The sequence below is a fragment of the Alnus glutinosa genome, chromosome 8 (genome assembly GCF_958979055.1).
Source record: "Alnus glutinosa chromosome 8, dhAlnGlut1.1, whole genome shotgun sequence".
Taxonomy (NCBI): domain Eukaryota; kingdom Viridiplantae; phylum Streptophyta; class Magnoliopsida; order Fagales; family Betulaceae; genus Alnus; species Alnus glutinosa.
The window spans coordinates 7763929-7789413 of NC_084893.1; the positions used below are offsets into that span (position 1 = coordinate 7763929).

At 33.7% G+C, this 25485-nt stretch overlaps 1 protein-coding gene across 1 annotated transcript; it reads left to right on the forward strand.

Annotated features, from left to right (window-relative positions):
- LOC133875797 (uncharacterized) lies at positions 1 to 25081 on the forward strand. The gene is made up of 24 exons (XM_062314033.1): positions 1 to 363; positions 801 to 1160; positions 1430 to 1562; positions 2726 to 2901; positions 4708 to 4781; positions 4926 to 4961; positions 5060 to 5150; positions 5533 to 5592; positions 7284 to 7467; positions 8330 to 8526; positions 15766 to 15867; positions 16605 to 16715; positions 18026 to 18091; positions 18226 to 18324; positions 19681 to 19929; positions 20059 to 20211; positions 20320 to 20424; positions 20816 to 21130; positions 21218 to 21405; positions 21473 to 21575; positions 21747 to 21892; positions 22245 to 22324; positions 23707 to 23882; positions 24396 to 25081. The coding sequence occupies exons 1-24, from the start codon at positions 40 to 42 to the stop codon at positions 24546 to 24548; spliced, it is 3681 nt and encodes a 1226-aa protein (XP_062170017.1). The 5' UTR covers positions 1 to 39; the 3' UTR covers positions 24549 to 25081.
- The last annotated feature ends 404 nt before the right edge of the window (positions 25082 to 25485 follow it).

Below are 25485 nucleotides of genomic sequence, written 5' to 3' on the forward strand. Positions count from 1 at the left end.
GTGTGTGTGTGTGTGTTTGTGGGTTTGAAACCCTAAGCAATGGAAATCACGGAAGAGCAACGGAAGCGAGCGGAGGCGAACCGCCTAGCCGCGCTGGCGAAACGCAAGGCCCTTCTAGAATCCTCCTCCGAGCAACAACAGGAAAAGCGACTGCCACAAGACCCCTGGAAGCTCTTCAAGTGCCGAAAGCTGTCCCCCGAGCAACGAGCCCCCGCCCACCAGGTTTCCATGCCCGAGAAGTTCAGGGTCAGGCTCGAAATCTGCTCGCCGGACTCGTTCTCCGCCGCGCCCGAGGCTGTCCAAGGATTTGTGTATCCGGGAGAAGAGGAGTGCTTGCGGAGACTGAGCGAATGTTTGTCCGCTGTAAGTGGTTTGTTGTTTTGTTTGGGTTGTGAGAAAATGGTGGAAAACAAGAATATTATTTATGTTGAAATCCATTTCGCAACCAAATTGTCATCTTATAGTTACAAAAAAGTAGCACTTTACCCTCTGGGTCTAATTTTTATTTGCTTTTGCTTCACGGGTTTAATTTATATAGGTAGTAATGTGATTGCAATTGTGTTTTCTGGGTTTTCTTTTCGAGAAACTTGATTTACAATCCGAAGTTTTGACGACTTGTGCCTGAGAAAATATTAAAGGATGCAGCTTCAGTAGATTAAGTATATATTTGACAAATCAAAAAACAGCGCAAACCCTTGCTGGGTAAAATGTAATGGATACTTTCGTTTTCATTTTTCAAATTTCGAAGATGTCTTAACATTTAAGTAGGGCTAAGTTTCTGTTATTTTGGCATTTCCTAGGTCATGCCATCACACTACACGCAAAATCACGGTGGTGGGAAGGCGTGTGTTTATAAGCTGAGGGATTATAATTCTGTTTTGAGATGTTTAAAGAGCTGGAAAAGCTTTGAGGTGGAAGAGATACCATGGGGGACGCATAATGTTGTCGAGAGGCTTTCTCATTCATTTATTTCAGAGCGGTGGATACCATGCAGGCCAGAACACCTGTCTGATGAGAAGGTTGATGAGTTGATTGGGAAGCTACCAAAGACGTTGCTGGACACACTCTTGCCCTTCCAACTTGAAGGTGTGAGATTTGGTTTGCGAAGGGGTGGTCGGTGCCTTATTGCAGATGAGATGGGCCTTGGAAAGACACTGCAGGTATGTGCAAATAACTGATGTACCTTTACTGTATGCGCCATCACTGATGTCACTGTTCATGAGTATAATGCTTTGGAAGATGGAGTCAACTTATACATTTTGCACATGATTGATCAGTGTTTGTAATGTAGGAATTACACGTGATATATAGAAAGCTCAATTTTCTGACTTTTTATACACATTGATAGGCCTGACTTTCATATTTTGAAGTTTTCTTAGAAGATGGCATGATACTTAAAAACTTTTTTATACGCTTGATCTCTTTTCAGGCTATTGCTATTGCATTTTGTTTCATGAATGAAGGTTCTACACTAGTTGTTTGCCCTGCTATTTTGCGCTTTTCTTGGGCAGAAGAATTGGAACGTTGGCTTCCCTTTTGTTTGCCTGGTGATATCCATCTTGGTAATATTTTCTTACCATATGTTCTTAGTTCTTAACAGTTTTGGAGTCTCTTGGATCATGCTTGGTAACATTTTTCAGCTTCTCCTGTTGGAAATTTCTTGGGCGGGGATATCCCAGAGAAGCTATCTGGAAAGTTATTCCCGCCTTCTTCTTAAATCCTCCTTTTTGAGATCTCTTCTGGATTGAGCTATTGTTTATTCCTAATTTTCCTCCTGGGAATTTGATAGATCTGATTTGTTTTCTAGATTCTAGTAGCAGTTAGAGCTTTGGCTTTTTTGGTTCTCTTATATACTCTTCGTCTATGAGGGATTTGCCCTTTTTTTAATAAAGTTCTTATTATTCATTAGAAACAATTTTTTCCCTTTTTTTTTTTTTGGGGGGGGGGGGGGGGTGTTGGTTGGGTGGATTGTTGAAGTTTAGGATCCATGGAAGATGAGAGAGCTATCTTAAGAGCACTGAGAATTTATTGTAATCATGCTACAAACTCTAATTGCTTTAATTCTATGACACTTTCTCTTTTTTATTCTTATCAACAAAATCTTTGTTTTTTGTAAATGCAAAGCAACTCATTGAAGCTGGTCATAGAAAGAACACTTTGCAAAAGAGCTTATCGTTCCAAGTTTAATGAGCTGGGTCCTTCAAAAACAGAAGAAGAGAAACTTTTTATGATTTTAAAAATGAACCGTAGTCATGCTTATATTGACTCCTTATTGATAAGGTATTTGTGTTGATTCCTTTCTACTACTTGGACACCCTATCCATATTGAATCAAACTAACCCAATGCAGTAGTTCTTTCAATGTGATGTGAAATGTAATTAAACAAAATGCGGGGGGGGGGTGGGGGGGAATGCAAGTGTTAATTAGAGTTAGTCATCTGTTATGATGTGGTCTATTTTGCAGATATACATCTAAGAAACCAGCTGAGCACATATTACATAAAGATTGTTTCTTCATTATGACTCTTATGTGTATAACTCTTGTGGAGTAGAGCAGAAACAATTATTGTTTTTTTATTTTTTTTATTCTTTCACTTTTAAAAAGAAAATAGTAGAGAAGAAAACAATTTATAAAAACTTGTTTCTTCATTCAGTCCATGATTTCAGATCTTCAAATTATGAATATTTTGTTGTCCTTAGTCCTGACATGTTCCTTCTGACTCCAGTTTTTGGGCATCGAGATAATCCTGCCTCTTTAAAGAGATGCCCTAGAGTTGTGGTTATTTCTTATACAATGCTTCGCCGTTTGCGTAAGAGCATGCTTCGGCAAGAATGGGCTTTCTTGATAGTTGATGAATCTCACCATGTGCGGTGTTCTAAGAAACCATCAGAACTAGAAGAGGTACAAACTATGTCCTATATATCTTGATTTAGGAAGTTTATTGGTGGATTTGATCTCTTCTTCTAACCTGTTAAATAAACAATAAATGATAATGATGTCTCGATAATATGCAATTTCAAATGAGACTTCGATTGCATCAAAGAGTTTTTTAGGATTTCAGAGCATTTCTTTTACTGTTTTTGTTGTTGCTAAAATTTTGTATACATCCAAGCGTGGAATATGACCTGCCTGGGCTGGAAAAAGATATTGCCAAAATTGATTATTGTGATTGTTTTAAGTTCTAAAGTTGTTGAGTGTGCACCATAACTTGTTTCTTAGTGCACCGAATAATTTTCCTCGTATGGAAAGAGTACGAAGAGGTGGATTGCTTACTATTAAATTGATTGGATGTCAACTTGTGAGGATATCATTTCTTACTCTTGGGAGCTATGTCAACTTACATACATCTCGATGACCAAATACTGAGTTATAATGAACCACATTCACCCCCTGCAGGGGAGGACAAAAAGAAAGACTGAAGGTTTTGGCTAGGTTGGACTTCTTACTGTCTTGGGACTTCATGGGAAGAAAGAAGCATTTTCTTGCCTTATGTATCACAAATTTTTTATTTTAAAAAAAATTAATGGAAGTTAATGTGCTAAAAGTTGGAGTAAATGATGAAAAAGTTCCTGCCATGCCAATTAAACCCACACCCCCCCCCCCCCCCCCCCCCCCCCCTCCACCAAAAAAAAAAAGGCTGGTCATGCGTGGCATTCTGGCCAAAGATGACCAATAAGACCATTGACTCATGGGGTGACATTTCACAAGGTAGTTGAATGTAAAAGCAAACATAATAAATATATCTTTTCTATTATTTTGTTCTGCAGTACGACTGATACTGTTTTACTTTGCAGCATAAAATCTACCCAAACTTCATTTTATATATTCCTCCTTTTGTATACTTCCGGTGTACTTAGGGGCGCCTTAGTTGTTTATTGCAATAGTATTTTCTTTAGGGGGGGGGGGGGGGTCCTTAATTGCTGACTTAGGCAAAGAAAAAGGATAACTTCCAAGTCTACAGATTCTGCCATTTTGGGTTGTTACTATTCCTCAATTTCTGTCAGGAAAATATCCGGGATGAGAGAAGCATAAGAGTCCACGTTTAAGGCTCAAGTGTTTGACAAGCTCATTCACCATAAGAAGCTTCTCCCTCAATTTTAAACATTTCTATTTTTGTAATAGAGGGACATTCACTTGTTGGTAGTGTTTTGGGTTTTCCTGAGCAACCTATTATTGGATAGGTGCTATGACATTAATTCTTCTTTTGTATCATTGCTTCTGTGCTTAAGTCTGCAGATCTCTGATGGGAGGTGTGGAATCATTTTATGCCTCTTTACAAACCATATTTCTGCCCATGAACATATAGCTGTTTAGTGTAAAAGTACTTTCCAAGTAACATAAGTCCATCGTTACAAAGATTTAACATTTTTTTTAACAGTTTGGTTTCGTTTCAAACAAATGATACCTATTTGGTTGGAAGAGTTTCTACATGTCTGTCAGGTGACCTGTTTCTATTTGGGGCTAGTTTAGATAGGAATTGTCTGCTTGAGTTGTGAAATATATTTGGCTTGTGCTCATATTCTCTTCTATAATGACTGTTAGGAGAGATGCTTCTAATGGATGAACTATATTATGTACCTTTTGTACAAACTTGTCTCTTAATTTGCTTTCATGTTCATTTTTTTTTTTGGGTGTTATGGTTAGCTGATTGTACTTTCATTTTCAGAAAGCCTTTACTATACATTTTCATTTTTTGTGTGTTGACAGATAAAAGCTGTCCTTGATGTGGCTATGAAGGTCAAGCACATAGTTCTACTATCTGGGACACCTTCTTTGTCTAGGTTGTGCCACCTGTGAACAGTGTTGTCATTCAGTTTTTGTGTGCCTCTATCCTACTTAGCTTTCTGATGTTTTATGTGGATTTATTTTCAATCTGTGTTCAACATTCTAATATCTTAGTTGTATTTTTTCCTAGGTGATCATAGGCCATATGACATTTTTCATCAGATAAATATTTTATGGCAAGTTTTCTCCACACCCATATATCTTACAATATTGATTTTCATTTCCTTAGTTTGTTAGTCAATATATTTTTTCTTGACAATTCTGCTGTTTATAGGCCCGGTCTACTGGGGAAGACCAAATATGAGTTTGCAAAAACTTACTGTGCCGTCAAAGTTGTCCAGGATTCTCAAGGGAAGTTTTATCAGGTACTCTTTCGAGTAGTGTTAGAAGGGCACTATATGGTAAAATAAATAATTTTTGCACTGTCTTGTGGTTAAGTTGTTTTAAGAATCCAATAAGAAACAAAGAGCATCAAGCTGATACATGCTTGTCAAGAAAATGATAAAAGACCATGCGGCTAACTCTATTTATTGGTGATGAAATTATCACTTTGTGGATATGACCCTGAAAGGGTTTTTCTATCTAGACATTGCTAATAGGTAAGCCATGTGATTGGCTAATGGAGATACTATAACTTATAATCCAGAGAATTGTGGATTAAGATCAATGTCTTTTATGAAATTAGCATTTTCCCATATTCTGCTCCTGAAATTGAAAGTTTTAAAACATTTCATATTGTTACTGCAGGACTTCTCAAGGGGAATTCGCTTGGAGGAGTTGAATGTTTTGCTTAAGCAAACTGTTATGGTTTGTGCTCTTGTTCTCAATATGCTTAGTGCAATGCTCATTCTATATATGTTTGATGGGTTGTTTTTGTAATTCTATCTTCACAGAAAGCTTTGCCACTGTCAAGGTCTCAACATCAATTGCTAAGTAGAAATTCAAGTATCTTGTGTCCTTGATTCTTTATATTTTGAAAAAATAACTGCTATAGTGATGGCTGTTTACAACCTTTGTCCCATTGCATCATTTTATTTTTTTACCAATATTTTCGGGTACTAACAATGTAAAATCATATTGATTATCATGATTTTGGGGAAACATAGCCACTCATAGAAGGCTGTTGTAACTATTTAGTTAGGAGTGATTGTGGAGCTAGGTTAGTGAACGTTGGTGGATGCCAATTTCTTACCTACATGCAAGAGCATTTAATAGTAGCTCAATTTTCTCTTAGTTTGCGGTGGACTCCAAGTTTGGTAGTTTGTGGGATGGGTGGTGCTCTCGTGAGATTGCAGGGGCTTTTGGAGTAGGGTTGTGGAAGTTCATAAGGAAAGGATGGGAGACGTATGAGGTGGGGGATGGAAGTAGGACTAGATTTTGGCATGACTTGTGGTGCGGAGATACGGTTCTGAAAGAGGTGTTTCCTGATCTCTTTGGCATTGCTCGGGTGAAGTATGCGTCAGTGGCTGACAATATGGAGATTTTGGGCGGGTCCATTCAGTGAAATGTGAGCTTTGTTAGAGAGGCGCATGATTAGGAAGTAGATGTTTTTACCTCTTTCTTCCGGGTTTTGGACTCTACTAGGGTGAATAGAGATTGGGCAGATTGCCTTAGTTGGGTCTCTTCCAAGAAAGGTGTGTTCAGGGCTAAGTCTTATTTTGGTTTCTTGACGTGTTCTGGAGGAACTCGGTTCCCTTGGAATAGTGTGTGGTGGTCTCAGGTACTCCCGAGGGCAGCTTTCTTTACTTGGTCTACAGCTCTAGGTAGAATCCTTACTTTGGACAATCTCAGGAAGAGGCACATAATCATTGTAGACAGATGCTGCCTATGCAAGCGTGATGGGGAATCAGTGGACCATATTCTTCTGCATTGTGATGTGGCTTCCGCTCTGTGGAACAACATTTTCTCTCGCTTTGGTATTTCTTTGGTCATGCCTAGGAGTGTGCTAGACCTAGTTGCTTGTTGGTGGAAGTCTGGGAGATCAAGGAGCGCTACAACATGGAAGATGGTGCCTATATGCTTATTTTGGTGTATTTGGAGAGAAAGAAACCTTAGGTGTTTTGAGAACCTAGAGAGCTCCTTAGAGGAGGTGTTAGAGTTGTTTTTCCATATGCTGTATCTCTGGTCGATGGCTTTTTTGTACCCTTTATCCATCAGCTTTGCTGATTTTCTTGCTTCTTTTTCCTTTTCTAGTTAGGTGTTTCCTGGTGTACGTAGGGGCGCCTTACGCTTTCAATAAAACTAAACTTATCAAAAAAAAAATTTCTCTTAGTTTATTGGCTGCTCATAATACATTATTTAAGAGTGTGTTTAGTATATATGTATCTTTTGGAGTAATTTATTACTTAATTTGAAGTACAACTAGTTAGATATGCTTATCCAAGAGGAATAATTCTAGGGCAATACTGTTGCTATAAATGTCCAAGCAGCTTCTTATCTTCCCATCTTTTGTTTTTGAGAATATTTCTGATTATTTGATCCTTGTTTGACTATTATAGATAAGACGTTTGAAGGAGCATTTACTAGTGCAGTTACCACCCAAGCGTCGGCAAATTGTAAGACTATTGTTAAAGAGATCAGATATAGTTTCAGCCAAGGCTGCTATTGGGGTGGTGAACAGTGATGCTTCTGAAAAAAGTGTTGCTGAAGACATGACTTCAGAAAATTTAGATGAATCTGATGGTAAGATTGAACTACTTATAAAAAAAAATTGTACAATTGTTTTGCATCAAATCTATGTGTAATAGTTGATATGATGGAGTTTGAGCTGCTTTTATTATAATTTATTTGTACTTGATTTTTGGAGTTAGGGTATTTCTGTAATTTTGTATTTTCTGGAATGGTGGACTATATTATGAGTGTTATGTTATTGTTTTATTTTATTTATTAGGGTTCTAATAGTTGTTTTATTTACTATGGGTTACGCCCCTTTGCGCTTTTTGAATATACTTTACTTATAAAAAAAAAAAAAAATAGTTGTCTAATGTAGGTTTAGTAGTTAAAATCCTCAAGTCCAAGTCATATTGGGGCTAGGTATTAGATGTTTATATATATGTAATTTTATTTTTTTTTTATTCAAAGACATTCAGTTTTTTCTAAATTTTCAAAAGCATTTTTTTTTTAATTTAAATTTTTTTTTACAAGTAATTCAATCTCATTAGAAAACACAAAGAGGCACCACCCATGCATACAGAAAGTATACAGAAGAGATCATTTCTTTTGTATATTTCCTGTATACATGGGTTGCGCCTTTCGCTTTTAATGATATTTCGATCACTTAAAGATATCATCTGTAGGTGATTTATTTAGAGTTCAGTATATGAAATTATTCTATAAACTTATTTCGTTTTTGATAAGAATGATTTGACAGGTTAATTAGATGCTGATGTTGCAAGTTCTTAATGCTTTCATCTGATGTTTAACTTGATAATAAGTTGTCTAGGGAGTGCTGCTTGATTACTGGGTGAAGAAGCCATTTTTGAGTTTACAATTCATGCATAAAGGGTGATTTTATGCACATTTGCTTATCTCCCTATGCTTTCAGATAGTGGTGATCGTTGCAGACCGGAGAAGCTCTCCTTCCAAGAACTTGGTGTTGCAAAGCTCTCCGGTTTTCGTGAATGGCTTTCAATTCATCCACTTGTTGCACAGTCAGATGATACCGAAGATTTGGATTTGCACTGCAGTTCTCATAAGATGATAATTTTTGCACATCATCTTAAGGTCCTTGATGGAATACAGGTGAGGTTCTTTCTCAGTTGGCGCTTCCTGTTCAGTTATTGAATATGGCCTGAATGCACATGTGGTAACTACTCCAATGGAAGGTCTTGGGTATATTGCTTAAACCCTATATATTACCAGGATCTCAGATAATCTTTTATCCTCTCATGCTTTCTTCATCCCCCTCCCCCACTCTGTATCCAAGGTGTTCACAAACTAGAAGCATGACTACTTAGGGCTTTGTTAAATAAGTAAGAATATCTTATAGTCCTGCTATGTTTTGGCTTAATTTCTAAGGCTGGTGAGTTTTTTGGCAACTTTTTTGGTATAGGTAACTATGATCAGTTAATAAGCTTCAAGATTTGGAGGGAATTATGAGACTAAGCTTCAAATCCCATTGTTTTTTATATTATATTAACAGCATCCTCAAATATACTGTAACATATGTAACTTACACAAGAGGCAAAACTTGCAATTGCATAGCTGAACTACAATAATATAGGAGGCAGGTTTAGTAGAAGCATTTATGAACTTACTAATAATTTTGCTTTTCACACAATTAGACTCTATTCTAAGCATGCTACTAATAGAGTAAATATTCCTTTTTTTTTTGTTTAAGATTATGTTGGAAAATAGAATGCAAAAGAAGTTAATTGCTTGATCGTTGAGATATAGCATTATGGTTGTCAATCTTTATCTTGTTTGCTCAGCCACTCATTTTTTTCCTAGTAATCAATGTCATATTTAATCAAGTTTTGTTTGGCAAAGACATTTCTCAGTATAATAGTCATTGCGGTGGGTCTGTTTTGTGAATCACTCCTGTAGATGATCTGAGTTCTAGTGATAATATCTAGAGAGTGACAGGTGAAGAATAGAAAAGGGACAAGTATAGTTTACTAGTTATTTCAGGTGCTTTTATGACAAACACTCGCAGTTTAAGAAACAACAAACTCATAACCCGTGCTATGCGCGGGATTCTTCCTTATAATTTAGTTTTATAATAAAAAATAAAAAATAATGGAAGAGAAGCATAGAAAATATAGATAAAAAATGAAAACTGAAAAATACTAATATAATATAATAGTGTTATCTTTTCTGTATTACACAAAGTAATAAAAAACTACTCAATAAACATAAGATACTAAAAAATCATCATACCCTGTACAAAAAGCAATCACAGGAAACTCTCTCTCACCATTATTTTCTTGAATTTAGTGTAAAATTTACAAAAGATAAAATAAGCAATTTGAATGAAAAATAATATATTAATTACATAAAAAATAAGGGGGGAAAAAAAAAGAAAAAAGATGAAACGAAATAAGAGAACTATAGAAAATAGAGACAAAAAATGAAAAATAAAAAATACTAATAGAATAGAATAGAGTTTTCTTTTTCATATACTTTTCCGGTTCATATGAAACTTTGAAAATCAATATTGTCTATCAATTAAGCACGTTAACAATGTGTATTATACAGGAAAAAAAAATCAATGAACAATGTAAATTAAAAAATCATCATACCTTGTACCAAAACAACAATTAATGTAAACTCTCTCTCTCCATGGTTTCCTTGAATTCAATGTAAAATTTAGAAAGGAAAAAAAAGCAATTTGAACAAAAAAAAAATAATATAAATTAGGAAATAGGGACAAAAAAAATGCAAAGAAAGAACAAAATCATAGAAAATAAAGTAAAAAAAAAAATGTAAAATGATAACCACTAATATAATAGAAAATAACTAATTTTCTATATACTTTTTCCAGTTCTAAAGAAATTTATAGGTATAAAAAGAAACTACAGTCAAATAGATATTTTTTAATTTGACCATCATTCTTATATATAGCGTAAAAGAAACTACTTTTTCAACATAAATAAAAAAATAATATAAATTATCAATGCAAAAATAAGGATAGAAAATCAAATCAGAAAGACAGAAGCACATAAAATAAATACAAATATATTATTTTCAATTCTAATGAACACAACCCCGACAAACTTAAAGGGCAAACTAAAAAAACAAAGGCTACAACAGTATTACAAACAAAAAGGTTCTAACAATAGCAAAAACTTTGCTCTCTTTGCTTTGAGCACCACTCTCCGGTAAAGTAAACAACATTGCAGTTTTGCATAGCCACAAACTATTACTTCTCCATATATTTATTTGAGAAAGCGAGAGATATTAGAGTGACTTTTGACATTTCTCAAAGAAAAGAAACTGACGTTTGACTCTTTGAAGTTTAGTTTGTAACGGACATTTAGTGGGAGGGGAAGCGGTGTTTGAGTAAAAGATTTTACTTAAAGGAAGAGAGAGAGAGAGGTAGAAATTAGTGAGAATTTAATGACAACAAAATTAGATGTTTCTATTCATTTTCTATTCAATGGAAGAGATTTGATTATGAATATTTTTTCCAGTTTTACTTAAAGGAAGAGAAAGAGGTAGAAATTAGTGAGAGTTTAATGACAAAAAAAAAAATTGACGTTTCTATTCATTTTTTATTCAATATAAGAGAGTTAATTAGTCATATTAAATGCACTGTTTATTTTACTTGAAATACATAGACTGGTTTAGTTTTACTTAAATTATCAGTTTTTTACTCAAATGACCAGTTCAATGTTTAAAAAGTATGGATTCATGCCACGTGTCCTAAATCTAGGCCAACTTTAAGTTGGAACCTGGCTTATATATATATATATATATATATATATATATATATATATATATATATATATATATGATATCTTTCAATAAAAATAAAATCCATATAATTTTGAACATTAAAAAAAAAAAAAAAAGCATTTCAAATTTAATGCTTAATTAACTCTTTAGTGTTTTTAAAAACATTTATATTCCTTTCGTGCACAATAATCAAATAAAATTTTTCAATTTTTTGGCTTTCAAAAGCAGAAGAATACTTACAAAAAATAAGTGAAAACTGTAAAAATCACATAAAAGAAAAAAAAATATCTCATAGAACATTTAAATGAATTAAAACATAAGACCCTTATAGAAATTAAAACATGTTAAAATCTTTGTTCCCATAGGTGTAGTTTAGAATGAAAATAAATATGAAGAAAAATAGCAAGAAGAAAACCACGATTTTGATTATCAAAATATAAAATAGAAAATTAGCAGGAATTTTTTTTAATGTCGATGTGATACCTATTATATTTCAATCCTATATAATTTTGAACATTCGAAAAAGCAAATGAACAAAAAAAAATAAAAAATCTCATAAACCTTCAAATAAAGAATTACTCAACCACAAATTTCACAAACAAAATGGAAACATATTTATATTTCAACCAAAAGTATAAAAATACCAAAGAGTCCTACTTAAATCATTAATTGAGAGAGAGAGGCTAGTTGTATCATTAATAGAGTGAGAGAGAGAGAGAGAGAGAGAGAGAGAGATTAAATAGACCGGTTCAATATTATTTAAAAGACCGGTTCAGTACTTAAATGACCGGTTTAGTCACTAAAAAATATGGGTTCATACCACGTGTCACTATTCTATGCCATTCTAAGAAAAAACTCGGCTTTTATATATATATATGATATGATTAACATTGTGAATCTACATTGATTTGCTTCTTTACATAACAAATAGACCTTTCTAAATGCTTATTTCTAATGTTAAGGATTCATATATATATATAAAAGCCGAGTTCTTCCTTAGAATGACATAGAATAGTGACACGTGGCATGAACCCATATTTTTTAATGACTAAACCGGTCATTTAAGTACTGAACCGGCCTTTTAAATAAAATTAAACCGGTCTATTTAATCTCTCTTTCTATTAATGATACAAGTAGCCTCTCTCTCTCAATTAATGATATAATTAAGTAGGACTCTTTGGTATTTTTATATTTTTAGTTTAAATCTAAATATGTTTCCATTTTGTTTGTGAAATTTGTGGTTGAGCAATTCTTTATTTGAATGTTTATGAGATTTTTTTTTTTTTTGTTAATTTGCTTTTTCGAATGTTCATAATTTTATAGGATTGAAATATAATAGATATCATATCGACATTAAAAAAAATTCCTGTTAATTTTTTATTTTATATTTTGATAATCAAAATCGTGGTTTTCTTCTTGCTATTTTAATGTTCAAAATTATATGGATTTTATTTTTATTGAAACATTTCATATATATATATAAGCCAAGTTCCAACTTAGAATTGGCCTAGAATTAGGACATGTGGCATGAATCAATACTTTTTAAACATTGAACCGGTCATTTGAGTAAAAAACTAATAATTTAAGTAAAACTAAACCAGTCTATGTATTTCAAGTAAAATAAACGGTGCATTTAATATGACTAATTAACTCTCTTATATTGAATAAAAAATGAATAGAAACGTCAAATTTTTTTTTGTCATTAAATTCTCACTAATTTCTACCTTTCTATTTGATTATTTGATTATTGTGCACAAAATGAATATAAATGTTTTTAAAACACTAAAGAGTTAATTAAGCATTAAATTTCAATTTTTTTTTTTTTTTTTTTTTTTTTTAAATGTTCAAAATTATATGGATTTTATTTTTATTGAAACATATCATATATCATATATATAAGACAAGTTCCAACTTAGAGTTAGCCTAAAATTAGGACACGTGACATTAATCCATACTTTTTAAACATTGAACCGATCATTTGAGTAAAAACCGATAATTTAAGTAAAACTAAACCAGTCTATGTATTTCAAGTAAAATAAACGGGGTATATAATATGACTAATTAACTCTCTTATATTGAATAAAAAATGAATCTACCTCTTTCTCTTCCTTTAAGTAAAACTGAAAAAAATTAAAAAAAATATGTAAAATTGAACTGCTCCATGTATTTCAAGTGAAATAAACAGTGCGTTTAATATTCTTAATTAAATCTCTTTCATTGAATAGAAAATAAATAGAAACATCTGATTTTGTTATCCTTAAATTCTCACTAATTTCTACCTCTCTCTCTCTTCCTTTAAGTAAAACACCGCTTCCCTCCCACTAAATGTCCGTTACAAACTAAACTTCAAAGAGTCAAACGTCAGTTTTTTTTCTTTGGGAAATGTCAAAAGTCACTACAATATCTCTCTCACTTTCTCAAATAAATATATGGAGAAGTAATGGTTTGTGGCTATGCAAAACTGCAATGTTGTTTACATTACTGGAGAGTGGTGCTCAAAGCAAAAAAATAAACTGCCTTTTAAGTTTGTCGGAGCTGTGTTCATTAGAATTGTAAATAATATGTTTGTATTTATTTTATGTGCTTCTGTCTTTCTGGTTTGATTTTCTATTCTTATTTTTGCATTGATAATTTATATTAATTTTTTTATTTCTATTGAAAAAGTAGTTTCTTTTACGCTATATATAAGAATGATGGTCAAATTAAAAAATATCTATTTGACCGTAGTTTCTTTCTATACCTATAAATTTCTTTGGAACTGAAAAAAGTATATTAAAAAAAAATAGTTATTTTCTATTATATTAGTGGTTATCTTTTTATTTTTTATTTTATTTTTTTTTACCTTTTTTTCTATGATTTTGTTCTTTCTTTACATTTTTTTTGTCCCTATTTCCTAATTTATATTATTTTTTTTTTGTTCAAATTGCTTTTTTTTTTCTTTCTAAATTTTAATTTGAATTCAAGGAAACCATGGAGAGAGAGAGTTTATATTAAAGGTTGTTTTGGTATAAGGTATGACGATTTTTTAATTTACATTGTTCATTGATTTTTTTTTCCCTGTATAATGCACATTGTTAACGTGCTTAATTGATAGACAATATTGATTTTCAAGGTTTCATATGAACCAGAAAAGTATATGGAAAAGAAAACTCTATTCTATTCTATTAGTATTTTTTATTTTTCATTTTTTGTTTATATTTTCTATGGTTCTCTTATTTCATTTTCTCTTCTTTCCCCCCCCCCCCCCCCCCAATTTTTTTATGTAATTCATATATTGTTTTTCATTGAAATTTCTTATTTTATCTTTTGTAAATTTTACACTAAATTCAAGAAAATAATGGTGAGAGAGTTTCTTACGGTTGTTTTTTGTACGGGGTATGATGATTTTTTAGTATATTATGTTTATTGAATAATTTTTTATTACTTTGTGTAATACAGAAAAGATAACACTATTATATTATATTAGTATTTTTCAATTTTCATTTTTTATCTATATTTTCTATGCTTCTCTTCTTCCATTTTATTTTTTATTTTTTATTATGAAACTAAATTATAAGAAAGAATCCCGCGCATAGCACGGGTTATAAGCTTGTTTATCTAATTCTCATGTTTGTATTTTGGAAAACTTAAATATGAATATTTTCTAGAAGTAATAGAAAATGGAATCGATTGGTGTAGTGCAAAACAAATTGGAGCTATTCGTCCTCCCCACTCACACGAAGATACACACTATTATTAGGTGAAACTCATTTTTTTTTTTTTTTGATAAGTAATTATTAGGTGAAACTCATTGAAACCAATACAAAACTTTATTGAACCTTTGACTCTTTTGTATCGTAAGACTTGCAATTTGTTATTGGGATGTGATTTTTGGCTATAACTCCTAACCATGGAAAAGTTAATCCAAAGTTTGACAAGAACTAAAGAGGATTGTTGATACCCTATGACTTGAACTATACTTGCTCCAAATGGCTCCACTTTAGTGACATTGATGCTGTATATTTTATCCACAAAAGGGAATGGAGGGTGAGGTCGTAGGTTCAAACTAGTATGGGTTTGTGTTTTCCTATCCAAAAAATAAAAATAGTAAGAGATCTTCTATCCAACACAGAGATTCACTTAAATGTGATTGATAATATGTTAACAATGAAACTCAACACTTCAAAACCATTTGGTTTATATAGTAGATGCTTAATCTTGTCATTGAGATTTATAATTATTATTGTTGTTATTGTCGTTGTTGTTGTTATTGTTGTTGTTGTTGTTATTGTTGTTATTATTATTATTAGTATATTTTTAATGAAGTGGGTTTACTTGATTTTGAAGTGGAAGTACATATTTACTTTTTTGATCACAAATTTTTTTTTACTATGATTTTAAATATCAATTATATATTTTGCTTGTCATTGGCATTTCCCGGTCGTTGTGTTATTATAGTAGCAATTATATTCTCCTATGTATGTTACTCTATCTGGGTTAGCATCATTTAATTTCTTTATTCATTTTGCATCTCATGGTTCCACTAGTGCCCATCAGACTTGGATGTAATTACCATTGTAAAATTTGTCAATTCTGAATTATTAGGAATTTGTATGTGAGAAAGGGATTGGTTTTGTCCGCATTGATGGAAATACACTTGCCAGAGATAGGCAGTCTGCTGTACTGTCCTTCCGATCTTCAAATGAGGTTCGTATATTGTTCTCCTTCTTGGCTTTATTTATCTGCGGTGTTTCTTACCTTTTGGTTGTTTGTTGGAAGTAAAGGTTTTCTGGGATTTAAAAGCAGTAAGTGTGTGAAGCTCATCAAGCATAACTAATGTGTTCTCTCCATTTGAAGATTACCAAAACTTTGATCAAGTGGACTCTTTTGCACTTCAGTAATGGAAAAGAAAACACTGGAGTCTTGGGGTTCTTGGATGCTCTTTATTTGAGTTTATTTTTATTTTTATTTTTCCTTTGTTGGAGGTCTTTTTATACTTTTCATTTTCGTAGGTTCTGGCCTCTAATTTGATTTTAATAAAAATTCTCAAGCAAAGAAAACTGTGGACCTTTTTGTTCAGTGACTTCCAAACAGGTTTTTGATCTAGTGACCTGAAATTTCTACTTGTATTCCGAATGTATTTGTTAGATGACTAATATGGACTCATCTGATGCGTCTTTCTCTTCCTGAGGTCATTATTAAATAAGAGCTAGTTTGTCATATCTTTTCCTCTGGGAAACAATCTTAAAATTATCTCATTTTTTCTTTATTTTTAGCTTGCTAATTTTCCTACATAAACCACCAGCACATATAAACTGTCCAATTAATAAATCTTTAGATCTAATCTTGTGTCAATGTCCAATGTGGCAATGAAGTCCACTTCCCCAGATTTTAGCCCGTATATAATTATTTGGTTTGATGCATTGGATGTCCTTCTTCATCAGGTTAAGATTGCAATAATCGGTATAACTGCTGGAGGTGTTGGACTTGATTTTTCATCAGCACAAAATGTTGTGTTCTTGGAGTTGCCTCAATCCCCATCGTTGATGCTTCAGGTCCAACACTAATGAACAATTTTCCTGAATTTGAATATTTCTAGTTCATCAAGATGCGTAATTGCTCCTATTCTTGCCTGTAATCACTTCAGTAGCATTGAATTTCTCTTATATGATGATTGTCTGCCAACCATTGCAATCTCATCGTCACACCCATTATCATACATATGTTTTCTGCTTTTTATGCAATTCAGCGCTGTTCTATTTGTAAAGCAATTCCGCCTATAATAAGGAGTCATAAAAACAAAGGACACGCTTTATAAGACTGCTACACTGGCATGCTTTTGAGTTAACAATGGATAACTTAGAAACCAAAATTTGCATGTTGAGATGAATGTGCGGAGAGACTGGAGATGATAGAATTAGAGGCGAACACATTTAATTACAAACAATCAGCACAATTTAATTCTAGGATAATGAGAACAACCATTGTGCAGTGGAAAACTAGAGAGCGTGCTATGTTTGACATAAAAGGAGCCATGTCAGTATCTGATGTGCCGTATCACATATCCAATGTGGCCCAGATGTCTTGAATGGAACTTTTCATTATAGAAATGCAACCAACAAGGCTTAATATGTAGTAGACACGTCTGAACATCACTTAATTGATGTGAAAAATGAATGGAAATTTATGTGGTTTTCATATAATAATGATTATTTATCTGCCATTGGACCAAGTGCATCTATGAAGGGAGAGTGAGTGAGGTCACAGGTTCAATCCTATATGACTGCATGAATTGCATTATTCTATAAAGAAGAACAATTAGTAATCTGGGCTATGGGGGATATTATTTTTTTGTTCTTTGAAACTTTGTATCTTTGGATGGCGGCATATGTGTCTCCTTTGTCGATTAGTTTTAGTGATTTTCTTTTTCGCTTTACTCTTTCTAGTTGGGTTGTTCCTTTTGTATACTTCCTGTGTACTTAGGGGCGTTTCATGCTTTTAATGAGATTGGTTTTATTACTTAAAAAAAAAAAACAAAAACAGAAGTAATCTAGGCTATTTTGAAGTTAGGAATGACAAGGTAATTGTTGCATTCTCAAAGGTGTACTTGATGAAGCAATCAATTATTTCAATGTTAAATTATAATCAAAATGCTAATAAGAATAGTAGCAACAACAGATTATGATTTTTTTTTTCTTTATCTGTTATGATTACTAATTTAATTCTTGAGGACAAGAAACAAGTCTGTGTCTATATTCTATTTTGTTCTTCTTTTTTCCCCTAATTTCCAGGATTGTTTGATTCTTTCCCGATTTTATATTAGCGACTATTTGATTGTTGAAGTTCCTTTAAACTAATTTTGAAGGCTGAGGATAGAGCTCACAGGCGAGGGCAAACAAGTGCAGTCAGCATATACATTTTTTGTGCAAAGGTTCTAATTTTTTCTTCTTCTTCTTCTTCTTCATCATCTTCTTCATCTTCTTCTTCTTCTTCTTCTTCTTTTTGTCATTAGATTTTTAGACATTTCTGTTTCACACATAAACTGATGATTTGTTCACATTGTAGGATACCTTGGATGACTTGCATTGGAAAAAGTTAAACAGGAGTTTATGCCGTGTTTCCTCTACAACAGATGGAAAATATGATTCCATGCAAGAGATACCGGTATCCTCCCAATCACTTTTTCCTGCCTTTATTTTTAGGTAGGAGTAGCGCTGTTACTGGAAATGCTCATTTCAAACCAACAGTTTTCCTAAATTACCCTTTTCAACTTAAGAACATGAAGTTGAAAAGTTTTGAGACCTCGACTTTCTTGCTGAAAATAGCACTAACTGTTGACTTTGCATGTCATTATATGCAAGAACAGATGGAAGTTATCCCTAGACACTGTAAAAATCTATGAGATATAAGATAGATTGTGTTCTAGGTGCTACTGCATAAAGTAGCAGCGAGGGGGGTGGATATCTGTGTGTAGGACAGCTAAGCTGCATTAACGTAAGAGAAGAAAAATTTGAATTGGGTTTTTTCTTTTGGGAATTGCTTTGGATTGACTACTTGTTTAAGCGGTGGGGTGTTGGTTCCTTTGTAGCTGCTATATATTTGGAGGGGTGTGTCTTTATTTTCGAGGGGATTTCGTGGGCTAGGTCTGATAGATGCTATCTTCAGTGCTTGGCATGTGAAGATGTCGTCTAACAACTAAGAAGGGTCATTTAGCTCTGGAAGGAAAGGAATTAAAAGATTCTTGAATATGCTTATCACTTTAAGTTGAGTTAAAGTTCTACACCTTGGGTGTTTGGTCCCTTTCTCTAGATAAGTTGCCTGGGATTCCCCCTATTTGTTATACGTGCTTTGGTTGTTTTACTTTTAACTTGTACATCTTTATGTTTTGACTCTTGATTTTACTTGTACATCTCTCTCTCCCACGCTCATTCGGCTTGATTCTCAGGATATTGGAAAGCCTTTGTTGGCCTCTAGATGTCTTTGATTTACAATTTTAATGTTGAATGCAGAATGTGTACTTTCATTCTCTTTGGACTCTATTTATTTAATGTGAGAAAAATCAACGACCAAGTTTTATTGAACTTTCAAGGACCATGAAATGTGCTTAATTGGGCAGCTCTTTTCGTAGATACAAATTCAGTAATTCAAATAATATAGATGTCATGTCTGGTTTGAATGAAGCAGATAGAATTATAATGAGAATGGCAACTTGACCAAGCATCTCTTCTGTTTGTTCTTTAAGTTCATGTGGCCCTCACTTTGCTTCGTACTCTGCTGTGAGCATGAGAGCATGGTCATGTTTTGGAACTTGGTTTCCCTTCTACCTCATTGGCTAATATATTTGGCTTATGGCAATGTTCTTGAGTAGAAGTTATTCATTCTTTGCCTGGCATATTGAGCATTGTTGTTATGAAATACAAATTTTAGACTTCTTTAAGTAGTTCATTTATCTGTGATTTCATTATTATTGTCAATTGATTCTTAGTTTGTTATATTCCACATCATCTTTTTGATTGCCAGGTTGAAGGTGTCTCTTATTTGGAAACATCTGGTAAAAGTGATAGAAGTCATGAAGATCAGATTTTTTTGAAAGCAGGCTGTGGTAAACTCTCTACAGAGAGGATGAAATTGCCAGACTCTGGCTTAGCTATGAATTTGCAGCCATTTGAAGCATATGGTGAAGCAGCTGAAACAATAAATGATAGATTAGAAAAACCTTGTAGATCTGGTGGTGGCAGTCCAACCCAAAGAGATGATCTTGATATTAATGTAAAACTTCAACTTTAAAGAAAATATTTAAAAAATTCCTTATAGATTTCCATGTCTTTTTCCCCATCCACTTTTCTATAAATTGCTTCTTTGGTTGGCTGAAATAGACGAATTTTATTGTTAGAACAGGCTCATATGGTTTCTGGTGTGACTATAGCCAAGGTTCCTGTTTCAGACGAAACATTGGAAGGAAATTATTCTGAAGCTGAAACTGGAATTGCTGGCAAAGTTTCTCATTGTAATACAAATGAGGGCAGCAAAGATAACCATAGACTTGAAAAGGTACAACTTGAGTAATTTTTGTGTTCCGGCATAGACAACTGATTCACTATTTCTTCTAAAAAAATAATTAATGAAAGGGGTTATATTGATATATATTTGAGAATGCAGGAACTCAAATTCCATCCTCCATCAACAGTAGATGACGTTGGACCTGCTCTGCCAATTGAATCTGATGAAAGCTGCTTTGACCAAGTAGGCTCCTTGCGATTTGAGGTAAGGTATCGGCCCAGCATAGATTACTAATGAAAGAGAGTTGCATTTCCTTTCTAAATGTGGCGAAGGTTCTAATACTATAATTATATTTGCATACCATCGACATATTCTTCTGAAATTTGGAGTTTGCAGTGAAATTTGTTCTGGAAGAGTAAGGCCTGTCACTTTTAGGGAAAACTTATCTCTGCATTCATCCATCACTAGACTATGGCTGTGACAATCAAGTCTGATCGGATAACTTTCTGCTATGCAAATGCGTTCTCTATCTCTGTGTTGGTCGGTTGTCTGAACAATTTATACTTCTGGTAGTTGCAAGTAGTGATGTAAGAGTACATATGAAAGCAGTTGTATGGGCTTTAATAAATTGTGATTAGCTTTATCTACTTTTCAGGTGAGCCAATATACTGATAGGATCCACTTGTATTCTTGCATTCCTGGGAAAGATTTGAGACCAAGGCCACTTTTTGAGAATTTCCGGCCTGAGGAACTTGAGCCACTAAATTCTCCAGCTGCTGAGGATAACAAAGGAGCATCTCTCACATCTTTGAAGGATAACCCAGCTTATAGGCATGTTCTTGTGGAATTTGTTAATGAGTGGAATAGATTAAGACCCATTGACCGAAGAAAGTTACTTGGGAAACCTTTACAACTTCCTTTGACTCTTGAGTTGTGCTACTTGAGTGAAAGCATTAACCACAACAATGGGGTCTGTCTAATTGAATTCGAACTCTGGTTCTTTCCTGGATGTTACTGTATATTTATTTAGTAACAATTCAATTGTTCTCTATAACAGGGACTGCTGAAGGGTGGAAGCAAGCGACGCACGACACCTTTATATGAGATTAGTCAGCCTTTACCATCAAATGCTGTGTGGAAAATGGTTAATTTGTGTAGTGGATCTGGCAAGAAGGAGAAAGAATACAGTCAGGGTTGGACCCTGACAGATGAACCCCTCTGTAAACTCTGTCAGGCACCATGCAAGTAAGTCCAGATAAATGATGTTGCTATAATTATATTGTTTATTTCAGTGATATTCTTTTACTTTCAGGGGCAACAATGCCAAGACACCAGAATTTTTTGAGGATCTTTTTTGTAATCTAGCCTGCTTCGAAGAATTTCGTTTAAGAACTAGCAACAGATCCCTCCGTCAGGTTTGAATATGAACTATATCATACTTTATGATTAAGTTGAAACTATTGTCATCTCAGTATCTTTTGTTTGCATGCATGGGGTATTTTCACTAAAAAGTATTGGGTGCTTTCTCAATATTTCTCATTTGTTTTCTGCTCAATCATATTTATTTCAAGTAACATAATTTTCAGGAACTTTTCCAAATAGAACATGGGGTCTGTGCAATCTGCCAATTAGACTGTCATAAGCTTGTGAACCACATAAGACCTTTATCATTATCAAGACGACAAGAGTACATAGAGAAGGTTGCACCAAATGTGGCTAGACGAAAGAACTTGTAAGTTTCTGAAAGAAAAATGATGTCGGTAATTTTATTTGTTGCAGGACAAAATAATATACATTATTACATTCAAGTTGAATGTGGTGTTTGTCTGGCTGCTTTCATTGAGCTCAATAATATTCTTTTTATGTTTATCAAGTGTACATCGTCCATCTTTAGAAAAAATAGAAAATAATGCTGTCCATCTATTGAGCTAATTTTGGTAGGCTTTCCTCAGAACTGGGAAGGGTTAGACTATTGTTACAGAGTAAATCAGCTTGTGTGATACTTAACCAATGGGCTCATCTTGTTTCTTCCCAAATGTCTGTAATGATCCCAAACCTAACGATATCTGTTTGATATCCTGCAGGCTTGATAAGCTTGTTAATGATCCCACCGAGGGCAATGCATGGCATGCAGACCACATTGTTCCTGTCTACCGAGGTGGAGGTATAATACTATTTTATCTTGAGATTAATGTTTGGGGGTGTGCTCTCCCTGGAAGAGTGATCTGTCTACTTGATGTCTTTCATACCAGTTTATGTTTGAACTTGCAACTCCTGCCGAAGATTGTCCACCTTGAATTTGTAGAGTTTTTTTACCAGACAATGCATGGATATACAATGGTCTCAGTCATAATGTCCATGGACTCCAACACATCATTATCATCGTAATAACCTGGTAATGATACAACTCTATAACAGTTGATCTTGCCAATATGTAAAACAGTGTTTAGACAATTAAACAAGATCAAAGAATTCAGATATAACTATACACACACAGTAGGACAATGTATAAATGACAAACTCAATGCTCCAGATATCAAATTATGGAACTATCCTAAAGTGGTACTGTATGAGACAAGGTATAATGAGTGCCTTTCCTTTTCCGGTAACTTTAAATAGCGCATTATCATTATGGAAAATAGAACAGCTATGTTTTGATGATTATACTCTCTTTTTATGAAATTTCTTAGTAACTAACTATTCTATATAAGCAAATGTTTTGTAAATAGTGGTTATTTTCAATCCAATTTATACCAAAGCTTGATGCATGTGATGAATCAGCATACAAGTTCAAATCGTTATATCTAGACCTGCCACATTCTTAATTAATCTAATGTATTGGTGTTGGTGGTACCTTATAATAATTAAGGTATCCTTGGATCTCTTTGACAGTTTTTCCATTCATATTGGGGGGCTTCTTAGGAAATCCTAGTACATGGGCTGGTGAAAATAGTCTTACCAAATTCTTCACTTACAGTGTTTGGTTAAATCATGTTTGTTGTACTAGGATCTCCATCTAGAGATCAGAATCTAGTGGCACCTGTTCAAAACCAGCGACGTGCTTGCTTTTGCTTCAATTTGAGAGCTGGTGCACGTGGACTTTCCATAGTCCACTTCTTTCTTTTGTTGTTTTTTTTTTCCCAAGCATTCAACTTCCCTAATCCACTCAATAATAGGTATACTAAGCCCTTGGATTTTGGTACGGGACTTGAATTCTTCTGGACATACTAAAATTACTAGTACTGAATTGTCTCAGGCCCTCAGCTGATATCAGTCCAACTATAGGCAATACTAACCAGCAAGTCTCTTAACTGAATTTTAAAGAGAATAACTGTTAGTGGTGGTAGGGTTGCTGCCCCAGACTCTTTATTTTATTTGTTTTGAACTTTTACGATGACTTTGCTAAGGGTACGTATATCTTTAAGGCTTCTTTAGGCTTGGAAATGCCAATCCTTTTCACTTTTTCCCCTGTCACGCTATATAGGCAGATTGAATTTAAGCTTGGTTCAAAATTTATTAAATTCATCTTTGTTAAAATTTCTGTAGGTGAATGCAGGCTAGAGAACATGAGGACTTTGTGTGTGGCATGTCATTCTGATGTTACAGCAGCACAATGTGCTGATCGACGCTCAACAAGGGCCAAAGCTAAGAAACAACTCAACGTTATTATGAATGACCTCAAAAATGATCAGAAGACGAAAAAGACAAACACTAATATTGAGGTATATTCTGAGAGTACAGGTCTCCTGTTCTAATGAAGTTTATCATTTAGGGAAATAAAATAGCTGATTTTGTTGTGCCTTTATTGCATTTTGATACCCCAGTAATGGTAGTGACGACTCACAGATGGCGGAGTCTTGTTAAATCATTGTTGATCATATTTTTTAGAATTCAAAATCTTTTGTGGCTGTCTAACTTAGAGGTGGGAAAATATGAAAGGAATTTGTGATTTATTCTTCACACTGGCTAAGACATATTACCTTGTTTCTTGGCTTCATTTCAGCTGGGTTAAAGATTCCTGTAAGTTAGGCTACCTCTTTGTGATTTCTTTTATTATGATTTTCAAGCTTGAAATCCATATGAAGAGCGTGAGTTTTTACCCTGCATTTAGGATAGAGTGGTTAATTGTCTGATATGGTTAATGCTGACTGCCCTTTCAGTAATGTTTGGAGACATGAAAACATAATTAATTATCTGCTTAAAAGTCACAACTTGATTGGACTAATGAATTTCAGGACCAAGGGCATTCAGAGAAACAGGAAAACATAATTGAGGACGAGCTTTTAGTCAAGGTTCCTGGGAGTGCCTATTCTGTAGGAAAAGGCACTAGTACTGGAAATGAAGTCTTGGAAGAGTCAAAAGCTTCGCAAGAGAATCCTACTATGTAGCACCTGCAAGCAGTAGCTAATTTGAATATGCTCAACTCATCCCTGATGTCTCTTGTATAATTGTACAACTGAATATTTGAGAAGCTGTATTTTGGTGAGTCATTTTTTTGCAGTTCCTGCGTCTTCTCTGGAGGATGGGTGCTGGGAGTGAGACTTAGGAGAGTCTCCAGGTATGAAAGATCCCTGCAGTGTGAAGAATCTGCCTGAAGAATCCAGTTCATAGACTGTTGTATAATTGTAAAAATAGTTCTAACCCTAACTTTTGAGAGAATTATTTGTAAAATTTAGAAATCATTGCTGCTGAAGTTGCTAGGGTATCTTGACGCTCAGCTGTGTACTTGTTTTTGGGATAGAGCTGTAAATATCTGGTGATCTAGAAAAGTAATTCTATGATTAGAAACACAAGCTCGTTCATTGAGTTTTGTATTGATTGAGGGACAGAACAAGACTGTTTAGAAATGGTTGAAAGAAATTGGTTATCCATTGTATGAACTATTCTTAGTTTAACTAAGAGTAAATGTTCCTTTTTAGCCGTTTCCCTGGTATAGCTCAATTATGAGTGTCATCATGGAAATGCCTCTAGGGATGAATATATATATATATATATATATATATATATATATATATATATATATATATATATATATATATATATACACATGGTGAAAAGAAGGAAAAAAGCTTTCAACCAGATCAAAACAGCTATGAGTCAACTTATGATCTAGGGTATTATGCTTTGATTTGAGCTTTACGCCATTGGCAATATTGTTTTCTGCACTGAGATTTCGTAGTGTGTTTTGATCATGAAGTGCTTTGGTATGTCAATTTATAGAAAAATCTGAATTCAATACATGCAAAATGGAGATATTTTCATTCACAAAACATGAATCAGTGAGTGGAACGAAGTGGTATCTGCAGTTAATCGATGAGTACGTTA

Coding starts and splice junctions, on each gene's coding strand:
- LOC133875797 (XM_062314033.1), top strand. CDS start 40: ATGGAAATCACGGAAGAGCAACGGAAGCGAGCGGAGGCGAACCGCCTA. Junction 8,527..15,765: donor AGGTCCTTGATGGAATACAG/GTGAGGTTCTTT, acceptor CTGAATTATTAG/GAATTTGTATGTGAGAAAGG. Junction 16,716..18,025: donor CCCCATCGTTGATGCTTCAG/GTCCAACACTAA, acceptor CTAATTTTGAAG/GCTGAGGATAGAGCTCACAG.